The sequence below is a fragment of the Onychostruthus taczanowskii genome, unplaced genomic scaffold (genome assembly GCF_017590055.1).
Source record: "Onychostruthus taczanowskii isolate IOZ18803 unplaced genomic scaffold, ASM1759005v1 scaffold38, whole genome shotgun sequence".
Taxonomy (NCBI): domain Eukaryota; kingdom Metazoa; phylum Chordata; class Aves; order Passeriformes; family Passeridae; genus Onychostruthus; species Onychostruthus taczanowskii.
This window is the reverse complement of record NW_024501237.1, coordinates 7,516,223-7,541,525: the sequence shown is the minus strand read 5'-3', so window position 1 is coordinate 7,541,525 and position 25,303 is coordinate 7,516,223. Positions and strand designations below refer to the sequence as shown.

The following is a 25,303-nucleotide window of genomic DNA, read 5'->3' as shown; positions in this document are numbered from 1 at the left end:
TTGTGTAAAAAGTAATCTTGAAAGTACGCTATATTTTCCCAGGTATCTAGAATTAGTAAACAAAAGCCCATGTTTTTTGTAATTCATCGCTGAAAACTAAGAGAGAAGAAATTTGTTTTCTCTCAGTTACATTGCTCAGTTTTGAAATGATGACAATGTTCTCACAGTGCCTGGCAAATTGAAAGAAAAATAAAGAGGTCAAACCCACAAAAAATAAAGTACTTGTTTTCAGGAAAAGGATAGACACCAGCGTTTCCTCCATTGTAATGTCTGAAAATAATATACATTTTTATTCAATTATTTATTCATTGTGACATTGTGACTTTTAGAAAACTTGATCTGAACTAAAAAAAGAAAGTTATGTTCTCTTAGGTTATATATGTGGGTAAAACCAGTGCTCTCCAGAAAACTACATTATGAAGACGCCTCATTAACATAATACTTGCCATGATATTTTATGTTTAGAAGTTAACGGTGGTGATAAAAATTGAAATGTAAGCTGAAAGAATATTTACACTGAAGAAATCTTTACAAAACCTTCTAATAAACTAATTAAAAAGCAAATATTTATCTATGCTGTAAACAGCAGGGGGAAAAGGGCTAGAGAAGTTATAAACTTGCAAATGTTAGCCCCAAATTTGACAAGATTTATAAGCAGTCTCTTTTACTGGAAAAAAATGATATATGAGGGAGATATCAATATGCTCTTCCCTTGGTATTCTCAGCTGGAAGTAGATGGAGCCATCAGGCTTTGCTTGCAGTCAGCTCTGCTATTCCTAAATTCTGTGTGCTTCTCTAATTCATATTAGGAGCGTGTACCTATTTTAGCCTGTTATGAATATAACCTCATCCTATTACCCATAAGGTATGTACTACAGGAGACAAGCACAGGCTAATGAAATGTCATTATATGGAACATAATTCTTCCAGCAGGATTTTCTGCAGGCCTTTGAGTGTGCAGAAGCTGTGTAAAGAAGTTCTGATATGAAACAGGTCATCAGCGAGATGACTCCTGTGGCCACTCTGATGTGAAACTGTTGCTAGCTGTCTATACAAGTATAAGATAAATATCAATAATGTCCTTCAGGCTCTGAAAGCAAAAGGTAGAAAACCTAGTGGGACAAAAGCAGACACGGCAACTTGCAGGCTCAATGTCCAAGTGTAAAACAAATGAAAGCATTCAATGTAGCCTAATCAATTGCAAGAAAAACTTTCTGAGGCAGCATACAGTAATGACATGAATGCATAATGGAAAAATAAAAAAAATAATTAGGAAGAACATTTTGTTTCCTGGGTCTGAAATGCTGCTGGACGTGTTCTTGCAAAAGCTTGGGAAACTTCAAGGTGTGTTTTCTCATGAGGAGTAGTCTAGTACAATAGTTCAAAAATTCAGCTGCTGGAGCATAGGAGCAAAAATGAGTGAGCTTAGACACTTAGAAATGTAAAGTTCCTGGTTTTAGGAAAGGAAAATGTAAAATCCTTCAGCATGCACATTTCATCCATACTCTGCTATGCTGATTAGCCAGTTTGTGTGTCCTGTGGAGAGGGCACAAGGAACAGTGGAGAAAGTTTGTGCTCTTTTGAGCCTTCAAATAATTATTTTTGCACTGTTTGCTTGGGCAACAGCTCTGGTTTTTGTTTGGGAGTTGGTGTAATCTATCAAAGTAGCTAGAATGTGCTGATGTGTTCACTCTGACCTGAGACAGGTGCAACACAACCACATTTTGTTCTGCTTTTGTTTCCCTTCTGGAAATAGACAACCAATGCTATCACTGATGTTTTTAAAAAACCTCAAAGATTTATGCTTACATGTACAGAGTCAGCTTACTCCTTGGTTCCTTGAGGTCCCAACTGAAATGCCCAGAGACTTACTATGAGCAGCATGTCATAGAAAATGCAGTCATAAAACTTGGGTATAAAGCTAAGTCTAAACATCTTCCAGCATATAGTCAGCGATGTTTCAGTAGCCAGGTGGCAGCCTGGGACTCATCTGTGATAATTCCCATTAATTTTCCCTACTGTCTTCAGTTGCATACTGGCACGTGTCTCTATGTGCATAATGCCTATTATGCTTTTTAGACCAAAAGACACCAGGTTGTATGTGAATGGCCAGATATTTTTGCCAACTTTTACATTTGATTACGGACCAGGAGGACCTTATTTGGATAGGTATCTGCCAAAACCCAAATTTGTTTGCTGTTCTTTGCAAGACAGCAAAGTAAATTGTTTGCAATGTTGTCCTTCCACTCAGGAGAAATAGGTACCTTGCTCTATAGCAAGGAAAGCAGTAAGCTGTTGGGAAAGCAAAGAAAAACCTATATACCACAGTAGAGTTCTACTGCCTTCAGAAAACTGAGTTGTGTTCAGGCACACAGTTTGACACACAGTTAATAATATCACCAGTCACTATTCTATTTTTAAATAGAGACCATAAGTGTGAGGCAGATAAAACTGTATCAGCCCTTGCTTAGAATGACATAAGACTGCTTTCTAGCTTTACTGTTCAAAAGTGATGAAAAAACATGCTTGAAAGAAAATATTATGGAGAAATCTGATCTTTAACCAATTCCCCCTGTATGCTTTACCACAATGTGCATGTTGCACATACACTACTACTGTATTGCACTCAGCCCCTGTTACATGGAGAAAAAAGTGGTTCAGTGTGCAAGCTCATAATGGCTACATTATACAAAAATACATTCAAAATTTACACGAAAGAGGGAGGTTTCCATAGCACACACACTAGAGCTTTTCCAATAATCACTTCTGTATCTAAAGACAAGAGACTAAGAATGATTGTCCTGTTGCTGTAAGTCTATTGCATTATTATTTATAAATCATTTGTAAAGAACATTAAACAGAAACACTTTGTTTTCCAAATTTTCTTTCCTTTTCTATGTCTATCCTATATTAAATAAATCTGTAATAGAGATATTTTGTTCTTCTTTCTTAGAATCCTGATTCTAGTTTTTTCTGCCTATTCATGTGTTTACAGTGGTCTGTGTTGCTGCTTCCTCAGTTCAATGACTTTATTTTTCTCCGGTTAATATTTTGGTCACATTCTCAACAACTCTGGAAATAAAAATGTCACTGTTTTCAGGAAAGCTATTGCAATTGTCACACATTAGGATTTATTTCTGCTCTTTAAAGAACATTAGGAGCAGAAGAGAAAGTAGAATGTTTCAAACTGCACCATGCCTCTTTAATTCAGGATCCAACAAATTCCAGTAAAAGTATCCCTGTAAAAGAGGGCCATGGATTATAATCCTTTTCAAAAAAAGCTCTGAAAATACTGCCTAACATCACAATTTTGAGAACTACATTTGCTAATTTTAGTATTTCATCTATTACAAGCGTGTTACAGATCTCTATCAGTATATGGTCTTACTCACAGTCTTTAAGCTGAGTATTTTGCTAAGGATGAGATATTATTTGTCCAACAGCTGTTCCTGTAACAATTATTTTTATGGTCTCAGAGTTTCCAATGTTATGCATCAATATGACATAATTTATAATTTTTTGCTGTTCAAGTTTCCATGTTTAATACTGTTTTAGTTTCTAATATCCTATCCTAAAGGCACAGAAACTTAATCCATAATTGTGTTCTCATTCCCTGTTGGGTATTTCTTGCTATGATAAAAATATCACAATTTTCACAAGGAGTGCCTAACAACAAATGTATAGATCAGAACACATTTTGCTAAACAAAGCTTAGTTCTGGCTCCATTTTGTGTGTTTTATTAATGCCCTTTACGTTTCGAATCTCTTTTTATTCTCACTGCTTATCTATCTGTGAGAACTTATTCTGAAAGGCCTTTTAATTAGTTATTACATATTGCATACTGAAAGTGTCATTTGGGGATAAATGGTCAAATCTAACCATCTGTGCCTTACAAATGATTTTTGATTTTTTTTTTCTCTGAATTTTTTCTTTACTGTGTATTTGAGCTAAATTATTTTTGCCACTAGCAAAGTTTGGGGAGTCTCTGTGTCAATGGTGTTTGGCAAGCTAACCTAGCATTAATATTATATATCCTTGCATGAAGAAAATATTAAGTTGATCTTTCACAATTTGAGGAATGATTGATACCTTGAAAAGACTGCCATTTCATGGAAGGATGAAAAGAGAAAGAAGCATATATTAGCTTTCTTTCCTGGCTGGATTTTGCTACCTGGCAAATATAAGGTCTATAGCTAAGTACAGGACACATCATCACAAGGCAATAGTCTGAGCTCTGGGCTTCAAGCACATTTTGCAAAAAAAATAAAGGTCAAAAGAAAATATTTAACTTCTTACATTTCACGTTCTGATGTTTATTCCATTGAGTGGAATAGCAATGACTCTGTGACCTTTCAGCAAAATTTTCAAACAGGCATTGCAAACCTTACTCTCTAGCATAAATGCCAATTATCAGGAACATACAGGAGAAGGAAGGACTGTCAAAGCAAATCAACAACTACTTAAGCAAACAAAGAACATGTAAATACAAAATGTGAGTAAACTGAGAGAGGCTCCTGCCATGCTGATTACTGAGAATACTCTTTTGAAGGTTAACACTTCTCTGATACTAGCAGAATAAGCCGTGTAGGATAGTACTCAACAAGAATGTCACCACTATACAACAAAACCAAGAAAAGCTGTAGTTCTTGGTGAGAGAGAGGGGAAAGTAACCAAATAGGAATTGTATTTCAAGAATACCCAGTTTTATTGCTGAGAAAAAAATGCTTTAGCCAGCCTAACTCTAGCTAAATACAAAACTGTTAAGAAAGCACTTCATGTCATAAAACCTTAAACATTTAACAAATCAAGGCATGGTTTGGCTCTCAGCCAGAGAAGCATTCAGCTGTGTGATTCAGTTTACGACCTAGTAATTCTATTGGCTTCCTTTCTGGTTCAGTAAGTACAAACCAGACAGAAGCATGGAAAGCTCACTCTTTACATTAAAACTTAGAGGAGGAGAGCTGCTGATAACACCTGGTGGAGCTTGAGGGCAGATTTCCAAGGCCTCGGTGCAAAGACTGATAGGAAGGGAGAAGAGGAACTACAATGGATTCAGGCACCATGATAGTGTGGAAGCAACTCTTTAATAGTTGCAGCATCAAATGGTATTCAGAAGTTACCAGAGATGTAAAATAAGTTTTTTTGGCAGTGGTTTTGAGGGCTGTACATACAGGTAGCAGCTGCGACAGAGTTTCTTATTGTCTCAGAGAAGAGCAATGTGGTTCTCTGTGTTTATAAATTTGAATAATTACATTCTGACACTAATTCAAATTCAGGGCTTTTTTTCTTGCTTTCCCTTTGGTTGTTTCCTATATGAAGCCTAAAGGAACTTAGGGATGAAGGAGCAGAGGGATTCTTCAGTGAAACTGCTTCTTTGACTTTCAGCATTTACTCTATGACAAGACAAAAGGAACATGTCTTTTCTCTAAAACATACTCATAATCCATGAAAATTTTATTTCAAAATTACTTATTTGAGGGCTCAATATAGAAACATCTATCTAGTTCAGAAGTACTACTTTATTTATGGGCTCCATTCCACTTCCAGTCACAGTTTATGAAATCTTTACTCTCCATAGCTCCACCCCCGGAAAAAAAAAAAAATTAGAAAAGAATGTTCTTTTGGTACAAGACTAGGGAAAAAAGTTGATTTTCTTCTCAGTCTTATGGACTCTGACATTCTGTATGCTTCTGAGCAGAGAAGGAGCTCCAATATTACGCACAATACAAAACCTTGAATAGATGCAGCACTCTAGTTGTGCAGTTACTTGGTAGTTTGTCCCCTTGAAGGTAATTGCACTAGAGCAAGAGGACAGAACAATTAATTAGTGGAGCCAACAAGCAGAGGATAGCAGAGCAAGAGCCATGGGGTGAGATTTTGTTGGGGGAGGAGGCAGAGTTCACTAAAGGAGGCTCTAATTATTGTGGGAAAAGAAACACCAAAGAATTGCTGCAGCAATGCAAATGAGTGGGTGTAAAACTCAGCTCTACATGATGTAGACAGCACTTGAATACAGATCTAAAAAGACCCCTACTTTATGCATGAGATGTTTCTTAATAAAATGCCAAAGGACTGGAGAGAGCTGGAGGTGATGGTAAGATTTTAGAGGGAAATTTGCAGCAGTAACAGAGAAAAGAAGATTTAAAGTACTTTGCTACACAGGAAGCCAGAGAGAAAATGCTGAGGACACATATTTTTAGAACAGGGGAGAAGAAGAGACCAACTAAAATAATAATACTAAATAATGTGCAAGAAGTCTATTGCACTACAGAATGAAGATGAGAAATGGGAAAATAGATTGTTATGAGAGAGAGGTGTTTGAGAAGGCTGGTTTGTTCATGGGAACCAGGAAAGGGGGCCAATCAAGGAAAAAAGCTGTATGCTGGTTTCTCATGGGAACCAGGAAAGGGGGCCAATCAAGGAAAAAGTCTGTATGCTTGAAGTCAAGAAGTTACAGAAAATTTGAGAATAATCAAAAATTAAGAAGGTTAGACTTCAGGACTCTAGGGGTTTTATAGGGTAAGAGTTTTCTGCAAATGGTGAAAGACTCTCAGGACATTCCAGGATTTTGAAAGAAGTGGACATAAAGTTCTGGCAGGGAAACATACTGAGGTCTGAGCCACCAGTCATGAAGAAAACACTGGCAGTAGTTCTCTTTTTCCCATAGAAACTGAAAATGGTATCACCAGTTTCTAAATCCCTCATAAGATCTGAGTACATTGTATGCTTCTGGTCACTTGTTTTCAAGAACAAGGAAGCAGATGAGGAATAAAGATATAAATAAAGAACAAAAATACAGTTCAAAATAAGGAGAAAAAAGAGAAGACCTTTGCCAATAGAACCAAATGGCATAGCCTGGAAATATACTTTCTTATTTATGAATATCTTATCTCAAGGATTCAAGGAGACATTTATAAGCAAATATTAATAAAGAAGTTTAGATATACGGTCTAAACATAGGCAGAAACATGTAATTTTAACTGTTTGTATTTTCCATCACATGTAACTTAAATACTGTCAAAAGCCACGAATATTTTCTTTTGAGCAACTTAGATTATTGTTTCTGTGACAGCCAAACCAGCAAAATCATTGGCTGTTTCTGCTTTGTTAAAGAAAGGTTTTTTCATTTGCTTGCAGATTTGCTTCTTTAAAGAGAAAACAATACAACTGTACCTTAGATATCACTCAGAGGTAACTGCTCTTAAAATGCTTAATTTAAGTTAATTATTAAAAAATAGCATTTCTTGCCCAAACATTGTGTATATCATAATTTATTTTTGGAAGAGCATATATTCACTTCCAAGGGCTTTGATCTTTAGAGTAACAAGTAATCAGGACACAAGGTACAAGCTACCAGAGATGTAATGAAGACAGAGATTAATTAGTTAATGATTACACAGAGTAAGAAATCAAAACCAGACATTATCCAAAGAAAATTTTGACATTACAATATTATGTGTTCAAGGCAGGAGAATGATTTGGAAAAGCTTCTAATCCGGCTAGCAATGCTTCTGTTGTTGAATAATAGTTTGGATGAAAGAATTAAGAAATTCAAATAGAAAATGGCCCTGCATTAGGCCTGCACAGGAGTGTGTTGGGGGATGTAGCTGACATTGAAACCTCTCCATGAAGAAATGGAGTACTCTTTAGAATATGCATGTAGTATATTTTTCACATATTTATCATCAGTACAAGATTTCTATTACTTCTAAAAACTAAGCATTTATTTCACACCAGCAATTATTACAATAAAGGTTACCTACAATATTTAAGAAAACCAAAGATGCAGACATTCAGTCATTAAGAACACAGTGTTCCAGTGTCATTACAGTGAACAATTATTTAAAATAAGAAACAAATGACAAACTAATGGTAACCCTGGTCCATTATTCACTAGATATCATAATGTATTATTTCCTCACATGAAAACTTTGTTCTGCAGCATAAATTTTACAATTCATTTGGTCTGGGCCTCCCTCTCAAATCAATTTTTTAAGACCCCATAACACTAATTATAAATTATAAAGCTATTATAATTACAAAGCTGGTTTGTGCTTATGGACCCATCATAAGTCTTTCATATTTTAATTTGTTGCCACCTCATCTCATTTAATAAAATCTAGCTTGTAGAATGATAAAAATGTTTAGCTATTGTAAAATATTTCTAGTATACTTTAAATTATTTTCTTAAAACTTGGGATTAAAACATGCTTTCTTCAGCTGTATTCACCAATCAGGTTTAAAATTTCTTTAAATACACTTGAAGTTTCCCCACAAGGCTACTTCTGACTTCACTTAGATAATAATAATGCTAAAAAATACCCCAAACCCAACCAAAATAGGATATTTTCTAAGGATTAGCATATCAAATGAAAGAAGTTAGTATGCAGATTTAACAAAAGCAAACGAACAAAATCCAAACCCAAAAGAAATAACATGGCAATTTCAAATCAATGTTAGCTGTGAAAAGGATAAAGCCTTTCTGTTATATTATAGCAAAATTATTTAGCTTTTTTCACCATATTTATGCAGCTAATAATTCTTTTCCTTTTTTATCTGTATATTTGAAAACCATACATGTACAAGTACTTTGTATTTTGAGTTTAGTAAGCATATTTTCAATTTCCATTTGTTGTGGAAGCAGTGACAGGTTTAGCCTTGCTTGTAGACTTACTTTGGCTGATGATAACACACCATGTTCCATATGGAAATTGTTCAGAAGATGTAAGAGATGTTACCTGCTCTGTCCTTACTGCAATTTAGATTGTCACAGTATCATTCACTCACATAGCTTTTATTTAACAGGTTTTGGACAAAGAGGATAAAAGGGACTGACACTGTGTCCCATTATTGAACGTGGAAATTTATGTAGGATTAGGTAACTATGCTATTTCAGCTCTATCTTTGGGGATTGGAAACAAAATGATTGCAATGTATATAAAGCATTTTCTATTTAAGAGAGTAGCAAATATTTGTTACAAATACTTTCCGGAAATCCTATCACACGTGTGGTCATTACTCTCCTGGCTCTGCTTTATTAAGGTGGCTTTAAGCAAGTAAGCTGCAATCCTGACGGTGCATGGACTGACCTCCCATTTGGATATTTTCATCCCTTCTCTGGTCCATTTTTAAATATTTACTTGCAAGTTTGCAGGTAAAGAAATGTCATTTGAGTCAGTTATAGAGTATTGCATGTTGGATAAGGAACAAACCCTTGGGTCAAAACCATTGCACTGCAGCAGATAATTAACCTGAGCCAGTGAGGGCACATCATCAGCTAAATCAAAGGGTTTGTGACTTTGGAACAAAGGTTACCAGGCTGTGCACAGGAAAATGTTTCCTGATGGACAACACACAGCTTCTCACAGCTTCTCCTTATTTCCAGTTGTTAAACTCCACTGAGGAAATTCTTAAATGCATCATTGCCCACTATTAGACACACATACACTGTGTAAAGAAATGTAAGTATATACTATATCTAAATATTTTATTTAACATTTGTACACATAACTATAGTGTTTTATGCATTTGATATAGAGTCTCACATATATGCAACCACAGTATTGGAGTTAAAGTTGTAGGCAATTAATTGAATTTGGATAAAAAATTGTAGCCAAGGGAGAGGTGGAAAACAAAAGTTCTTTAATATTGACTCTGCATTCAATTGCAGCCTGTAGTATGAATTGATAAATAAATAGGGAGCCCAGGATGAGTTCAGGTTTTCACAGTGTGCCTTCAGCATCTGATTTTCTACCAGCTGTTTGGTAAAGTGATTATGTATTTCTCCAAGCTACAAATCAGTTGGTCTTTCCAGCTACACACAACAGGGCTGTCTTTATTGGAAGTCTTGGAAAATTGGTTAATTAAGTCAGTACTAAAGCAAAATTCTGTGGAATCAAATTGTGACAAGGTATCACCTTGGCTGTGTCTTTCAGAAAACACACCTGAAAAGTATTTGTCTGAGGTATCTGCTTCTGAACAGCCATTGCTTTTGCCTTTTAAAGAATGGGATGGGACTAATCATCTTCTTCCTATGGTAAGTTAATGTCAATCAGACAGTAATTACAAATTATTTATTTTTTAGTATCACAGCTGTTACTTGTCTTCAGTCACTTCTGAGAGTGGAGACACTCTTTTACGCTTTAAAAGAATTTTAGGTATTTTACATTAGGTAATTGAACCTTTCTCTTGCATTATATTCTCTAATACTGGCCTTCTAAAAAACCCTCATTGTTTATACTGCATGTGACATGAGATGCAGTTTTTATGTATCTATGTGATTTTATGATTTGTCAAATATGCTTGCTTGCCCCAAACATTTACTATATGTATTTACATGTAAACACTGTATCTGCAATATCTTACAATGCTGAGTCCTTTTTTTCAGCATAAATGTTGCAGATACCTCCCATTTAGCGTAATGGGCACTGTGTCTCTTCTGTTCTAGTGCTTATGTACCAAAGACAGAAGCCGGTCATTGCAAGTGGGCAGAAGTTCTGGAAGATTTGGAAAGGATCAAGACATCCAAAGTAAGTTCATAAAACAGTCAGCATTTCATATAATCATAGAAGAAGACTTAATAAAATACTTAGCACTGCACTCAGCTAAGTAACAAGTTCTGGAAGATTTGGAAAGGATCAAGACATCCAAAGTAAGTTCATAAAACAGTCAGCAATCATAGAAGAAGACTTAATAAAATATTTAGCACTGCACTCAGCTAAGTAATGTTAGTGAGAGGGAGAGGGATGGTGTTTGTTAGCTAATGTTTATAATTCCAACTCTTGTTTTCTTGTAGGATATTGATGTCAGTTTATACACTGCAAATGCAGATGAGGATGTAAGTAAACTTCACATATGACCACAACTAATGTTTGATGTGGTGGCTTCATAGCCTTACTAGAAATTACCCCCTAAAGTAGACTTGTTCTAATTTGATAAAAGTATCTAAAATCAAATAATTTGCCTTGGAATAAATAGTTATTCTAATCAATGTGTTTATGATAAATTATGGAAGCAGGTATTAATTATCCTTATTTAGTCATCTGCTGCTAAAATTAATCAATTGAAAGGGATGATCAAGGCCATGTTGGGTGGGGCTTTGAGCATCCTCGCCTACAGAAAGGAGTCCCTGTGCACAGCAGAGAGGTTGGAAGTACAGGACCTTTAAGGTCCCTTCCAAACCAAACTATTCTGTGATTATGTGATTCAAAATAATTTTTTCAAGGCGAACAATGCTAAAATAATTCTGGGATTAATTTTTCATTTTTCATTTCATTTTTCATTTAAGGGAGCATTACCTCCTTCCTCTACTCTCTTACCCATTCTGAATTCAGGTCTCTAAGTTAAAGTGTTAAAACTATTAGAATAACATTAAATAAATTCCACAATGTTTAGTTATATGTTCTTCACTAAGACACTATGTTTCACCCCATCTTAGCAAACTGCTTGGTCTTTTTGTTCTTAGCTCTCACAGCCCTTCTCTGCAGATATTCAAATGTATTTGAATAGTAAAAAAAGATACCCAGTAAGTAAAAATCAGCCTCTTTGTAGCTGATTTTATCTTAGATTACATCTCACTTATATCATACCTGTATTTAAATTATATAATAAATTATGTCCTACATTTGCTTATTCCTTTTTAGTCATAAAACTATTGCAACTGTATTTTTTTTTCAGGAAGAATGCCAAGAACTTGTCATGAGGTGCTTTTTCTTAGAGACAGAAGTGATAATTCAAGAATGTCGTATCAAAAATTGTAGCAAAACACAGGATGTGTGGAACATATGGAAAAATGGAAATGAAAGCTTTGAAAAAAATAAGGTAAGCAACACCAATGGTGTGTGGAAAAAAGACAAATTAAAAATATGACTTCTGTAGCAGAAATACCTCTTTGTTACATAAATGGTAGGATGAAAACTAATGAGCTTCCAGTTACCTGTACTCGTAGTAATGAAAAATCACTGGTTTTTAGAAAAACACATTTAGAATTCCCATCAAAGCAAATACTTTTCTGCATGCTTACATATTTCAGGATGTTTGAATGTGTGTGTGTAAATGACAGTTTGCAGCTTCAGTACCTGCAGTCTGATAAGTTAGACACATGCAGAAAAGTGTCTTAACTTTCAGAGGGACAATAATTTGCATCTTTCACTGAAATGATGTACCTCTCAAAGACAGTCTTATTCAAAAAGCCAGGAACTGCACACACCATGGAAGCCTCCACTTATATATTCCATTGCCATTACCTGCAGTGGAATTATTCCCCAAAACAGGGCAAAAAACCTAATTCCCTATCAGAATGAACGGATCAGTATCCTACTTTACTATTGCTTTTTTTTTTTTTCAGTTGGCTTCCACAAAATCAGAAAAATGCAAAGAATGTGAAGAATACGAAGAAAAAAATTTTACAGAATTTGTAAAAAATTTTGAAAAGGTTATACAAAGGGATTGCAAACACTGACCAAAAGAAATAAGCTGGGAAACAAGATTCTTGCAGGAACACTGTCAAATAAATTAGATTATCACCAAAAATAAACCTGAAAAAAATCACAATCCTATTGGCTCTCTCTTAATATATCTGTTTCCATTGTGGTTTTCAGGTAAACCCAATTACTTCTTCTACCCAAGAACTCAAAGTCAAAAATTAGAATATTTATGTGAAGACTCTTCTTTGCCTTGTCCCCCTTTTGTACAATGCTAGCATATGGGCATTAAAAATTATCTCCAGTCTTCTCACAGAAGGTAAAGCTGGTGCTTGGTTCACTTAGCCAACAACATGTTCTGTTCCTTCATTTGTTACCTCTAACATGACTTTATTCATTAATGTAATGACTACAACTTCTTTATTGATTACCAAAGATTTCAATTGAGATGTCAACCAAAGCAGTGTTAATTTAATTCTCGGAATAAAGGAGCTGACCAAGTCTCTTGCACTCTTAAAAAAAAATAAATCTATGAATTAGATAGAAATCTTGCCTGTGAAGTAGGGTTTGTAACTTTAGTCTCCTTTTGGGAAAGAACTTTGAAGACACGCATCACTTTTGACCAATTATTGGAAATCATAACTATATTTCTAAGACTCAGTGTAGTCACCTGTCCTCTTGTATTTCTGTAATGTTGTCCAGTCTCCTTTGGACTCTTTCTAAAATAACTGCTTTCCTCATGATTCATATTCATGTCATACTGGCTGCCATCCATAATAAGTAATTATTTTCTCCAGGCACCTCCATTTCTCTATCTTCAACTGATAAATGGCTGAGTCATTCAGCTGTCCACTTACCGGGAAGGAAGTTTCAATCTCATTATGGCAACAAACACACTGTCTGCTTCTCTTTTATTGTTGGGATGCTCCCAACAATCAGTCTTTAGCACTCTGAGGAGATGAATCTCCAGTAAACTGCAAGAGGAAGAACATAAATGTGAGCATGTGGGATGTCATCTTCTGGGGGACTTGTAGACAAAAAGGTTGGTAAATTCATAAGCACATTGATATCAGCATTAATCACTGGTAGAAATATCACAAAAAAGAAATAAATTATTTTCCACCATAAAACATCAAAACCAGAAGTGTTTATTACATAGTTTGCATGAAATAAAATGGTCTTGAATTTTAAATTTTTCCTTAATTCAGTGATATGCAGTGAATATGATTTTTCCTTACCTGATGTCACGTGCACAGGAAAGGTAACACCAAGTTACAACTTTGGTCTCTAGTCAAAGAGATGAAGGGACTTTCCTTATTTCTGGCTTTGAGAGGGAAGCACTATACTGATTATGGGGGAAGCAAAGAGCTGCTTTGCTCAGAATTTTCTTTATCTTGACTGTTTTGAAAATCAATTTCCTGATTTTATTTTGTTTTTCATTAATTCATTTACCAGTGGCAAGTATGTTAAATACTGTGAATTTGTGTTTCCAAAGAATATTGCTAAGTCTGTGACCACTCAGCTTGTCACTCTGTTAGCCACTTCCTGTTGGACACTGGCCATACCCCTTTTATTTCATTTTACTTCCACCTGGTCGATGTGGATATTCTGGGATTAAAAGAGGCCATTTGCTAATCTGAATCTCCAGCATTTCTGTTAGGGCTTACTTTTTCCTGAGAGCTATGCAGCCATGTGAAAGCTTTACCACATCCTGAATTCAATGGTTACAATAAATTATCTGGTTGGTATAAAGGAAGGACTAAATTAAGGCCAGCTTGTTATTTGGTTGGTTTGTTTGTAGGTTTTTTTTTTTTTTGTGTTTTTTTTTTTGTTTTGTTTTTTTTTGGTTTTTTTTTTTTTTTGGTTGGCTTGGTGGTTTGGTTTTTTTTTTTTTTGGGGTTTTTTTTTTTTTTGGGGGGGTTTTTGGTGTTTTTTTTTTTGTTGTTGTTGTTGTTGTTGGTTTTTTTTTTTTTTTTCGTTGTTTGGTTTTTTTAAGTTAGGAAATTCATATATATTCCAGAGGAAAAGTTTCAATATGACTAAAACATGGACACATCTGATCTGACTTGTTAGTCTTGCAGGCAGAACAATGGCTACTTTTGAAGTAAACATCCCCAGGTTGAAGAAGGTGTTTCTTCTACACAGAGTTGAGTTATTTGTGTGGCATTTACTAGCTAATATTTTCCAACTGCTCTTGTCAAATATTAAGGAAAAGGTTAATACTGTATTTTCTCCAATGAATCCTTGTCAGGGGACTAAGGTGACTCATAGCAGATTGTTTCTATGTAAAGAAGAAACAATAAATACCTTTTGACACCAGAAGAGAAAAAAAATGCTCTTCCATCAAAGTTTTGCACTACATAGTTCTGTTTTCCTGACTTTGCAATAATTTAAAATCTGCTTTTCCTTTCCATTTCTAGTACTTAGTATCCACATTTCTTGTCTATATATTAACAGGATAATGCAAGTAGCACTAGTGCAGATGATATCTGACATCCTCTGCCTTCTTAATGTTTTATTGGACCCTGAAGATAAATATGAGTTGTTTATGCATAGAATGTTGCCTCTAGTGGCTCCGAAATGTTTGAGCACCTGTTGATCAGGTACTGTTCAGATGATTTCACAGACATTTTAAATTCTGAACTGCAGATACCTTTCTTGTTAGGGCCTTCAGTGTTTTGAGGAAAGCATAAGAGGGAATTCTTTGCCTGCAGTGAGATAGCTGGGGGATCAACAGCAATTTCAGATTATCCATCTTGTTCATATGCCTATGTGAGCAAAATAATAGTAAAGAAATGTACTTCAACATCCATTCCAGCTCCATGGGGCAAAAGCGCAGACAACGAATATTTGAGTCAGCCAGCCAACATACAGAGGCAATACTTACAATGGAGGGAAAACAGCATATTTGATATATTTATATAGATATATATAGAGATATCAACAGGTATTCTCCATGGATAAAGCAGGAATTTCTGTACAGCATCAGGAGACTGATCAACATGACACTCAGCCATACTTAAAAGGGACATTCTGTAAAGTCTAAAGGGTTATATCATCTCTAGAGGCAGAGAAGAAACAAACTTTGCTCATATGAATTCTATGGAATTTTACTCTCATGCACTTAGGGAGGAAAAGAAAGCTATAGATGAGCAAGCTTAGCATTTTTTCAACAAAAACCTCAAATCAGCACCTTAAAACTGTCTCCCTCCAACTATTTTCCCTCAATGTTGGAGAATTCACCTCTTCTTATCAAAAGGCTTAATTAAGCCAATAATTAACAACTTAGACAAAAGGAAAGAAATATGTTTCATATTTATCTCACCCTCTTCTACATGCTTATTAAATGTATTTTCTTGACCAAGTCAAGCCAACCAGGAATCAAATGGCTTTGTAAAAATGGGGGGAAAGATGAAGCAGTACAATAAAGAATGAAAAATCTGTTGAGATAACGGACTTATCTGTGCCATGTTATAAGCAGCTCACTACCTCTAAAAGTTAAAAAACATATAGGAGAAACAGGAATGGAGTTGGAACAAGAAAAGAAATCAGGGGGTTTTCTGGGAATTTTCTTGAGAAGTACCAAAGGCTAAAAAAGCTTATTTTAACATACAAATTAGTGTCTTATACTATCTGAGTCCTCAACCATACAAACTTTTCCCCTTTTTTCCTTTTCCTAGCAGGACTCAATACTTCTCAGGGCTTTTCACTTCACTATATACAAAACTGTTTCTAATGAACTGTTTTTACAAGATTTAGTAAAGGAAAACAAAGAAATGCAACTACCTTCTCCTATGTCAAGATGCTTTTCTGAAATAAAATTATAAAATACATTGACAGTGCTGCTGAAAGGACCTTCACTAAACCCCAATACAGTATTTTGTTGTGAGGTGACCAGAAGCCATCAGTTGTAGCTTTGTTTTTTTAATGCCTTTCAGGAGGAAGCAAGTGTATTCAGCTTTTCAAGATGAAATACTGAAGGACAGTAATCCTTACAGAACCTTAATGGCTGTTCTACCACTCATGACAGTCTGAAAGAAACTGACAAAAGAGAATTTAAGAGAAATTTAAAATATACTTATGTCATTGGAATACAACACAAACAACTATAACATTAATTGAAACAGTTTACCTGTGCCACAGATAAAACTGAGAAATCATTATTTTTAAAAGTTGCCTTTCCCAGCTCTTCTAATAGTCACATATATCCTGCAGTTAAAAATATATTAAAAAAAAAATTCTACCTGGAAACCTACAACTTGCAGTAATGCAGGACATATCAGTAATCCCAGTTTGAGGGTCTTTTGAGCCATTAGTTTCCCAATGAGTGAAAATTTTCTCTATGAAGAAAAGAAAAAAACCTAATATTTCTTATGGATGATAGAATCTACTATTTTTCAATGGAGTACTGAGAAGCCAAACCTTAGTTTTGGTCAATCTTAAGGCATTCAGATGAGTTTATTCAGTAGCACATGGAACTTCCCAATCCTCCGAGGCAGTGATACTGAATAGCAGGCATTAATCATAATCAATTGTGACAACTGGGAATTTCTTCTCCTCATTAACCTTAGTTGTAGATTTTTACATCCTGTTCTCCAAGAATCTTCTTTTTCTTTTTTCAGTTGAAGATATCAAATGAGAGATTATGTTTCCTTTGGTTTCCTTGACAACTAATTCAAAGAAGATTAGATCATTAAGAATAATTCCTGTAATTTTTTTTTCTGTAACAAGCTTCCTGCTTTCATGAACCATTTGACATTTTAAAGTTTTGCCTGAAGTCTTCAGACAACATTTGTCCCTCTTACACTTCCTACTGCAGGCCAGTTACCTGGCTTTATTTTACCCCAGACAAGTTTCCCAGCAGTAGGTATCAGTCATTTGGATAAGTTAACATAACCAAAAATCCCTTAGCTGTACTGTAGTTTTATCGCATCACATAAATCCTTTTTAGGACTTCATCTCCAGTATTTTATACCACTAATAAATTATGAAGATCTACTTGGGATAACTTAGACAAAATTAATTGAATTTCTGAAATTGTTTGTAAGTTTTAAGTTCTCCAGCTATAACAGAGAAGATGCAGATGTTAAGCATTGGCTTAAAGACCTAAAGGGTTTTTTTTTGTCAGTTTTATGTCCTCTTTTTTTCCTATAATGACCTTCTGAAAGCACGAATAATTCTCTATAGTCTGTGACTTATTTCAGCATTGGTGAAGGAATCTCAAGCAGGAAAACTTCCACGAAGCAGGCATCAATTGTGTCAGAGCTGGAACATAAGCTTCCCCAGATATTTGCTTGTGTAGTTATCTGTGACTGACAGTAAGCCAAGCCATGGAAATTATTCCCTGTCCTCCTCAATGCAAAGGAAAAGGCACCATCACCAGCAGCCAGTGGCTCTTTGGAAACATTTCTTGAGAAGCCATAATTTCTGTCTCTGTGCAGTGGAGCTCCTGGAAATCTGACTAAGAGCTACATAGGGTGGTGATAGCTGTGAGGCTATCCTGGAACGTGGTCATCATACAGATAATTTTTTTATAGGAAAGCTGCCTTAAAACAAAAATTTCAAAGTTTACTTCTCTAGATTTTATCAAAGACCTCTATGCTTATACAAATAAAAAGAAAGGGTGGGGAGGTGAATGGCCCAGAGCATCCTATTTGGGCTTGGCTACATGAATTTATGAGTCTGCATTTAGTCCCAGAAAGTAAGGAGTAATTTTAAGCTGCACTGACATAAAGGGACAGGACAAAAATAACAGCATTGCTGACAGATACATGCTATAAGGAATCACAAGGAAAGGATGAAGACATAGAAAGCATTCTTTTTCCCTCTGGTCCTTAAAGTTATTCCAACCACTAAATATTAAAGTTGACAATATTTGGAATGTAACACTCAGATATGTGTGACTCCTCTCACTAAGCTTTACCTGCATCTTCCAAACCTGCACAATACAACCAACTCAAAAAATACTGTATGTTGAAACCAGAGCATCCTTTTTTCCCTTAGCAGCTGTAAGTAGCATTTCAAGTGCAAACCACCTCAGCAATGGTAATCTCTAAGTACTCTAACCACAACAATCATCCAGACCCTGGGAAACTGAGGGAGAATAACACACAGCTGTTTTCTTAGCTGCATATCTTGCCCATGAATACTGAGACTAGCAAATCTCGAGGTTCTGAGAAGGGAGTAAAAATTAGGTAACATATTCAGTGTTTACAATGTCAACCCATGCTGGGAATAGTTTGGTTTATTAATGACAGAAAACAAGATCTGCCTTTACTCTTTCTACTTTCTTGTTTCATGATAAAAAGCATTTTATGTTCTTCCTTCTACAACCCTCTTCTCTTTAAGGGAGTTACACTGCACAATACTTAGGACATGGGGACATATGTTGTAACTTGAACATTACAGCTGGACAACATTTCTGCAAAGAAAAGGTGTTTATTTCAAACAATATTCACTCACAGTTTTTGCTACAACAAAAATATTTAAAGAGAGCTGAGAAATCTAATAATATTTAAGATAATTATTGGCTGTTTTCTGATTTGCAAGCAGAGCTGCAAATTATTTTTTTTGCTTGAAAATATTTTCTACCAGAAATTTATTTCATCTTCAGAAACAGTGTCCAAAGCAACTTCTTAAGCTGCTGCTTTATTTTTAGTCTACTGATGTTATTGTAAAAAGATAATAAAAAATATTTGTCAAAATCACATTGTGAAGTAGTTTGCATTTTTTGCAAATCCTAGGAAAATACCTTGTGGCATACTAGCATATGTAGAGAGTATATAGATTACATTCTCAAACTTCCTCAGGACTTGAGGGAAATTTACAGTAGTTTTTATTCTGTACTCCAAAAAGGATTATTGGAATTTCCAACTTTCACTATTGTCAAACAAACAAAAAAAAAAGGCAACTTAGAGTAAGTCCAGAGAAATTGGCTCAACAGTAAAAAACTTGGCTGTACCTAAAAAATGTAGAATTAAGAATTTTCCATTCCTTGTGTACATGTAAGACTCAATCTCTTTCAATACAAGTGTTTCTTGTATTTTTCCCCAAGATGACTCAAATACTATCTGATATGTACCTTTGGCAATACTTCTACAATGAGTGGTATAAACTCATTTTTGTTTTGCAAATATAATGAGAAAACCCACCTTGTTCTTGAAATTTCTTGTGTTTTTCCTTGAGGAAAGAGCTGAAAGTGTTTTTTATTGAAATCAGGGATTGAGTTGTCCAAAATAATACAAATGCTTTTAGAATCAAAGGATATATAACTCCTTTTTTACTCCATATAAAAATACTCAAAAGTTTCTCAGAATATATTCTAACAAGGGAAAATTACTGTAAAACATAAGTCTGAATTTTTAGAATTTTAGTCATTTCAACAGTTAGAAATTCAATAGATTCCTGTGAAGAAGCCCTACAACACCCTTGCTGAGGGTAGAGACTTAAATAAATAATAACAAGAATTTTTTAAAAAAGTAATAAGGAAAATAGAGTATTTGAACATGATTCAGATGACTATAATTTAGGTTTAGTTTTGCATTTTTTTTTGTCTTATCACCTTCCTCATAGTCTCCCTTCCAGCATTTTTTTGAGGTAGGCATTAGTCTTTTAAAGAAATTCCTTAAAGCACCTGGTTACACTTTCAGGGTTAGATCATGCCTCCAGGACACAGCCTTTCATATGGATTGTGAGAATGGCAGTATCCTTACAATAAGGAAGTTGTGGAGCAATGAGGTGACAATTCCTTGGCATGAGAAGCAGAATTTAGAGAAGTCTGTGCATCACCAGCCTTCTGCTGTGGACAGCTGTCAATGCTTATTGTTTAGACGCCTTCTTTTTAGGAATTTGAAAGAATTTTATGAAAGCAAAAAGAAAGAAAATGAGAAAGATGACTGAGATGAGTCACTGGTAGCAACATCTATGCTATAAGGGTTACATTTCAGACTGAGATACAACTTTAAGCCAAAAGGATGTTCCCAATACAGCAAAGTGGTAAACCTCCTCATGGCCAGCCTCTTGATCACAGGTTCAAAAGAAGGGACAACTAATACTTTCTTTAATTAAATTAGTTGAGTTTTCCTTGCTATTTAACCTCAAAGATATTTATAAGGGTCAAAATTAGTCTTCTTTCTACACCTGCTGACATAAATATGTAAGTTCTCTACTTACCCTACCAGTCCTTCTTTAAACATAAGATTGCTGAGGTGTAGAATATCCAGTATTAATGGCAGAAAGCAGATAATGCACATACTACGTGTTCTTGCCAGCTGTGAACTGTGATCAAACAACAAAGAGCCCCTGAGCATCTCTTATCCTCTGCTACTGAAAATATCTAACCAGCTCTCCAGCCACTGACCTGTCTTGCAAGCAAACACTTTCGGAAGTCCTCCAGCTGTGGAGGGGAGTGAGTGAAAAGATGGGGATGAATTTGGTCCAGAGGTCAACCCACAGTACCCATTCTGTGCACTATAAGTACAGAGCTGCTGTCCTCTGGTGTCTGAGCTCAGAGGCCTGCAAATTGCAGAGATTCCTAATCACACTTCACTGCATAAAAATAACGTCTCAATTTATTATTCCATCCTCAACATGTACTACTCAGCATATTCAATGCACTAAGCACATTTTGGAGTTAATGTGAATAAAAGATTAACTGTGACAAACTGAAATTTTCAACCAAGTATCCAAAGGGAAAATACCAACTAAGCAATGCTGAAGTTCCATGCAGACAAAGCATGTGCTCAAGTAACAGCTTTCCAAATCACATGGCCAGGAGTAATTTGTAAGCTTTGCAATCAGGTTAACAAACTGGATATGGATTCTCCTGTGCTCCCATTTCTATGTCTGTGTGGTTCCAGAGAGGGTCTTATCAAGGCCAGGGTTAATGAACAAATGTGTGCAGTCCTTTCCTTCCTGCAGAGCCATTACACTGCCACAGCAGAAAACACAAATATGTTTTAACTGTGAATGTCCTCTGACCATCAAGAGGAAACCTACTCTGTAAGAATAGTCTGAGCTCTCAAGAGCATTGGAGGCTTAAGTTGAACATTAGTGTTTAGTTTTCCACTAGACCAGTTAAAAAAACACCAGATATAATATCTTTGCCGCGTTCTGGCCCTTCACATGTTGGACGATTTCCCAAATAATTTATAAGAAATTAAAGGGGATAGGTCACAGTAATAATTATAGTAAATAGAATCTAGGTAAGTCTAGTTCAGTGAACTTTATAACATCTTCTTGTAAGTATTCAAGTGATACCAAGTTTATTAAAAAAACCTTCTTGAAACACATGCAACTTCTTTCATGGAGCAGACAGCAGATGATAAACTATAACCATTAGCTTAAATTATAGGAGTATCTCTCTTTAAACCTTAGACATAAGGTTTATTATTTTCCATAATACACTTACTAAAGTATCTGTATAAGGAAAAAAAAAAAAAAGGAAAAAAAGAAACACTAACAAAACCAGAAAACAAAAAAAAGAAGGCATGACTGGGCTGCTGATTTAGCAACAGGATGAAGGAATGTGTAATAAAAGTCTCTCTTTCAAGAACATTTTTCTAGTAAGCTTGCAAAGTAGACAGCTTATGAGTGCCCGGTTGATTTGGAGGGGCTTACATTGTTGGGCATAAATGGACAATTTCCACAAAGGGATCCAAATTATACCTGAACTGACAGCTGTAAAGGAAAGACTGATGTGGGAATCCATAGGATTAGAGGATTAACAATGGATTTTTGCTTTACCTTCATAACTAGTACTTGGCGAAAAGATGATCCTCCAAAGTATAATGTTACTCCCCATTAATTTGCATACAGAAATTTGAGTTTTTAGTGTAATTTTTCAAACAGTTGGGATGTGCTTCCTGAGGCTGACCTATATCCACGGCAATTGCCTAAGGGATATTGGTTCATTTGTGGAGACAGGGCTTGGCAAGGCATTCCCGCACTCCTTGAAGGTGGCCCTTGTAGCATTGGGATGCTCACTGTAATTGTGCCCTCAGCTAAAGCGGTCATGAAAAAGAAACAAAGGAGAACAAGATCTGTTCCTCATTATAATAAGACTGTCAGAGTGATTTCATGCCTTGGAAAGCTGCAAGAAGGGTTTCAGCAGGTATATTTTTATCCCAATTGGCTTCAGCAGTGGCTTTGAAACAATTACATCAGGTTGGATGTTGGCAGAGCAAACAAACTAATGCCATTAGTGATACATTCACCAATGTTGACAGTGTTAGACGTACCCTTCGAAATAGAGCAGCAATTGATTTTCTTTTACTGGCACAAGGGCGTGGTTGTGAGGAATTTGAAAGACTGTGTTGCATGAACCTGTCCGATCATTTGGAATCCATTCACAAAAGCATACAAAAACTGAAAGATTTGACAGCCCAAATTAAAGAGGATGGTAGATCCTGGTTGGATGATCTGTTCCAAGAATGGAGCTTTGCACCTTAGCTGAGGCAACTTTGCAAGATAGGTCTCTATATATTGGGTGTTCTGGTAATGATATTGATAGCAATCACCTGCATACTTCAGTGTGTGTGACAAATGATGAACAAAACAGTCAGAGAAGTTTTTGTCATACAAGGGAGAGAAGTAGGAAGTAGAAGCACAGAGAGTGTTCGAAATCTCACGGAAATGACAGATGAAGGTATAGAAATAGAGGAGGGTTTTGAGTCAAGACCCTGGAATCAACAAGAGTTTTTTGAACAATGACTCATAACTATTGTCAAATGTGATTCATACATTTTCACTGACTGGGCCTTCACAGCGTTGAATTGCTGTGCTGTAACACAGCAATGATTAGGGTCCACAGAATAGGCCTCAAGCAGATAGTAAGCAAAAATGGTATAGTAGGGCTATGAAACACAAGTAGTGGACGACACAGTTTTGAGGATTTCTTTTGGGGTCAACAGAGAGGGAGAATTCTGGGAATCCATAGGATTAGTGGATTTTAGGAAAGTTGGGGAAAAGGAGGGCCTCAGAGACAGTAAGGGTAGTGAAATGCTAAAGCAGCAGAAAAGATATATCGGCAGTAGCGAAGACATGAGAAATAGAACAATAAAGCTGTGTAGTTTGGCTTTCTAAGTTGCAAAAAGTGTATTTTAGTAAATATTTAGAAGGTTAAATATGAATGGAGCTCTGTGCTTTGTCTCTTATAAACGAACCATTGTATGAAAGAAAAGGCTGCTATTGTTTTAACCGAGGCTAGGTGTGCTTCAGGTGGTTGGATAGAACTACTATCAATATGCTTTTGCTCTATGTGATTGGCTGAGACTGGGTGTGAGACTATCTTATAGTACCTTGCAACATTAAGTTTCCTCAACCTGCTGTCTGGATAGCGAGCTGCTCGCATCAATCCATTGTCATAGCCATGTAATGAGACTGATGCTGCTTGAATAAACAGCTCACGATGCTATTCAGATGTGGTCCCATTCCGTTCATGTCTGTATATAAATAGCTGGTGTCAACTGAAAATAACCCTTGTGTTTTCAGTGCTCATACACTTCGTCCTTTCCTACTATTTCATTTTTAGCATATGATTAATATATGTCATGGTGGGTCATGAACACCCAAAAGTGTTTGTAGCGCTGTACTTAGTAGGAGGAGTAACTTAAGGAATTCCATTACTAGACTGGATTTTTGCACGATCAAAATTCTTATGAAAAGTCATTTAAGATAATAAAAAAAATCTTTATACTTCTATTTCTCTAGCAAATTTCAATTAAATTTTTTCAGTTGTAATGGGCAGATAACATAGTTGCAACACTTCTTTAGAAACATGCAAATCTTATAGTTCTGCAGTGCAAGTAAGGCACAGTCCTGAATCTCTTTTTTTTTTTTTTTTTTTTTTTTTTGTGTCTATAGAGAAGCATAAAAAGATACTGTCTATCTATTAAAGTATGCAAAGGAATTGGTTAACAGCCATGAGATTGCACAGGGAAGATTTACACTGTCACTAAAGAACTTGGAAATGCCATGAAACATTTGTCCGTTAGTGTCCAAGCATATCAAACACTTGTCTTGGAATTCCATTTAGGTAAAGGCTTCATAAGCTCTGGTTTGGAAATCACCAGATGACTGAGACTGAAGGGACTTCTAAAGATCATCTGCTACAACCAACTCTGGCCAAGCAGAGTCATCTAGACAAGGCTGGCCACAACCATGTCCAGTTGGCTTTTGAATAACTGTTTTCTTTAACTGTAGAACAACTGATAATAATAATAATTAGAGCTGCTTATGGACGGTGTCATGGTTTTATTCAGGAAATCAATCTCCTCATGAAGGACATAAAAACAATTAGTTAGTTAGTGATACTAACTAATTGTCCTGATTCATATAGCATCCTGGAAACAGCATTCTGATTCATTGTGGTCTTTTAACTTAGCCCACAAAGAACACTATGCCAGTAGTACTTATGACAGTGGACATGATAGTGGGGATATGTATAAATAAGATCTGGGTTCTCAGCCTTAAGAAATTATTTGAAAGACAATTGTTTATATTGTATTCTATGTATTTTTAACTACATTACACATCTGCTTGATGGTCAATGAAAGCTGTAATAAATAATTTGAGATTTTAACTATCACTCCTGGATTAATATTTTCATAAAAACCAGCAACATTTTAAATGTAAGGATAGATTAGAAGTTTTGCATTTAATTGCTTAGTGTACTCTTTCCAGATTCAGCCAAACCCCTGTGGCTCTCTTAGTTACTTAACAACACTATAGACAATTAAACAAAATGGAAAAGCACAGACAAAACAGCTCACTGTCAATTGAAACACAGCACAGAAATCAGACAGAATGACCTGAAGTTTCAATATGGTTAATTACTATATTGAAACAAACCAACAGCTGATACTTTATACCTGATAATGGA

The 25,303-nt window shown here is 35.6% G+C and overlaps 1 protein-coding gene across 2 annotated transcripts in view; it reads left to right on the top strand.

Annotated features, from left to right (window-relative positions):
• The window catches only part of IL15 (interleukin 15), a 29,551-nt gene extending 16,998 nt beyond the window's left edge, over positions 1 to 12,553 (top strand). For both annotated transcript variants that reach the window (XM_041412104.1, XM_041412103.1), the window contains exons 3-7: positions 9,937 to 10,037; positions 10,449 to 10,530; positions 10,797 to 10,838; positions 11,678 to 11,821; positions 12,348 to 12,553. In XM_041412104.1, the coding sequence (XP_041268038.1) occupies positions 9,937 to 10,037; positions 10,449 to 10,530; positions 10,797 to 10,838; positions 11,678 to 11,821; positions 12,348 to 12,461 (483 nt within the window). In that variant the 3' untranslated portion in view covers positions 12,462 to 12,553. The remainder of the gene's footprint in view (positions 1 to 9,936; positions 10,038 to 10,448; positions 10,531 to 10,796; positions 10,839 to 11,677; positions 11,822 to 12,347) is intronic.
• The last annotated feature ends 12,750 nt before the right edge of the window (positions 12,554 to 25,303 follow it).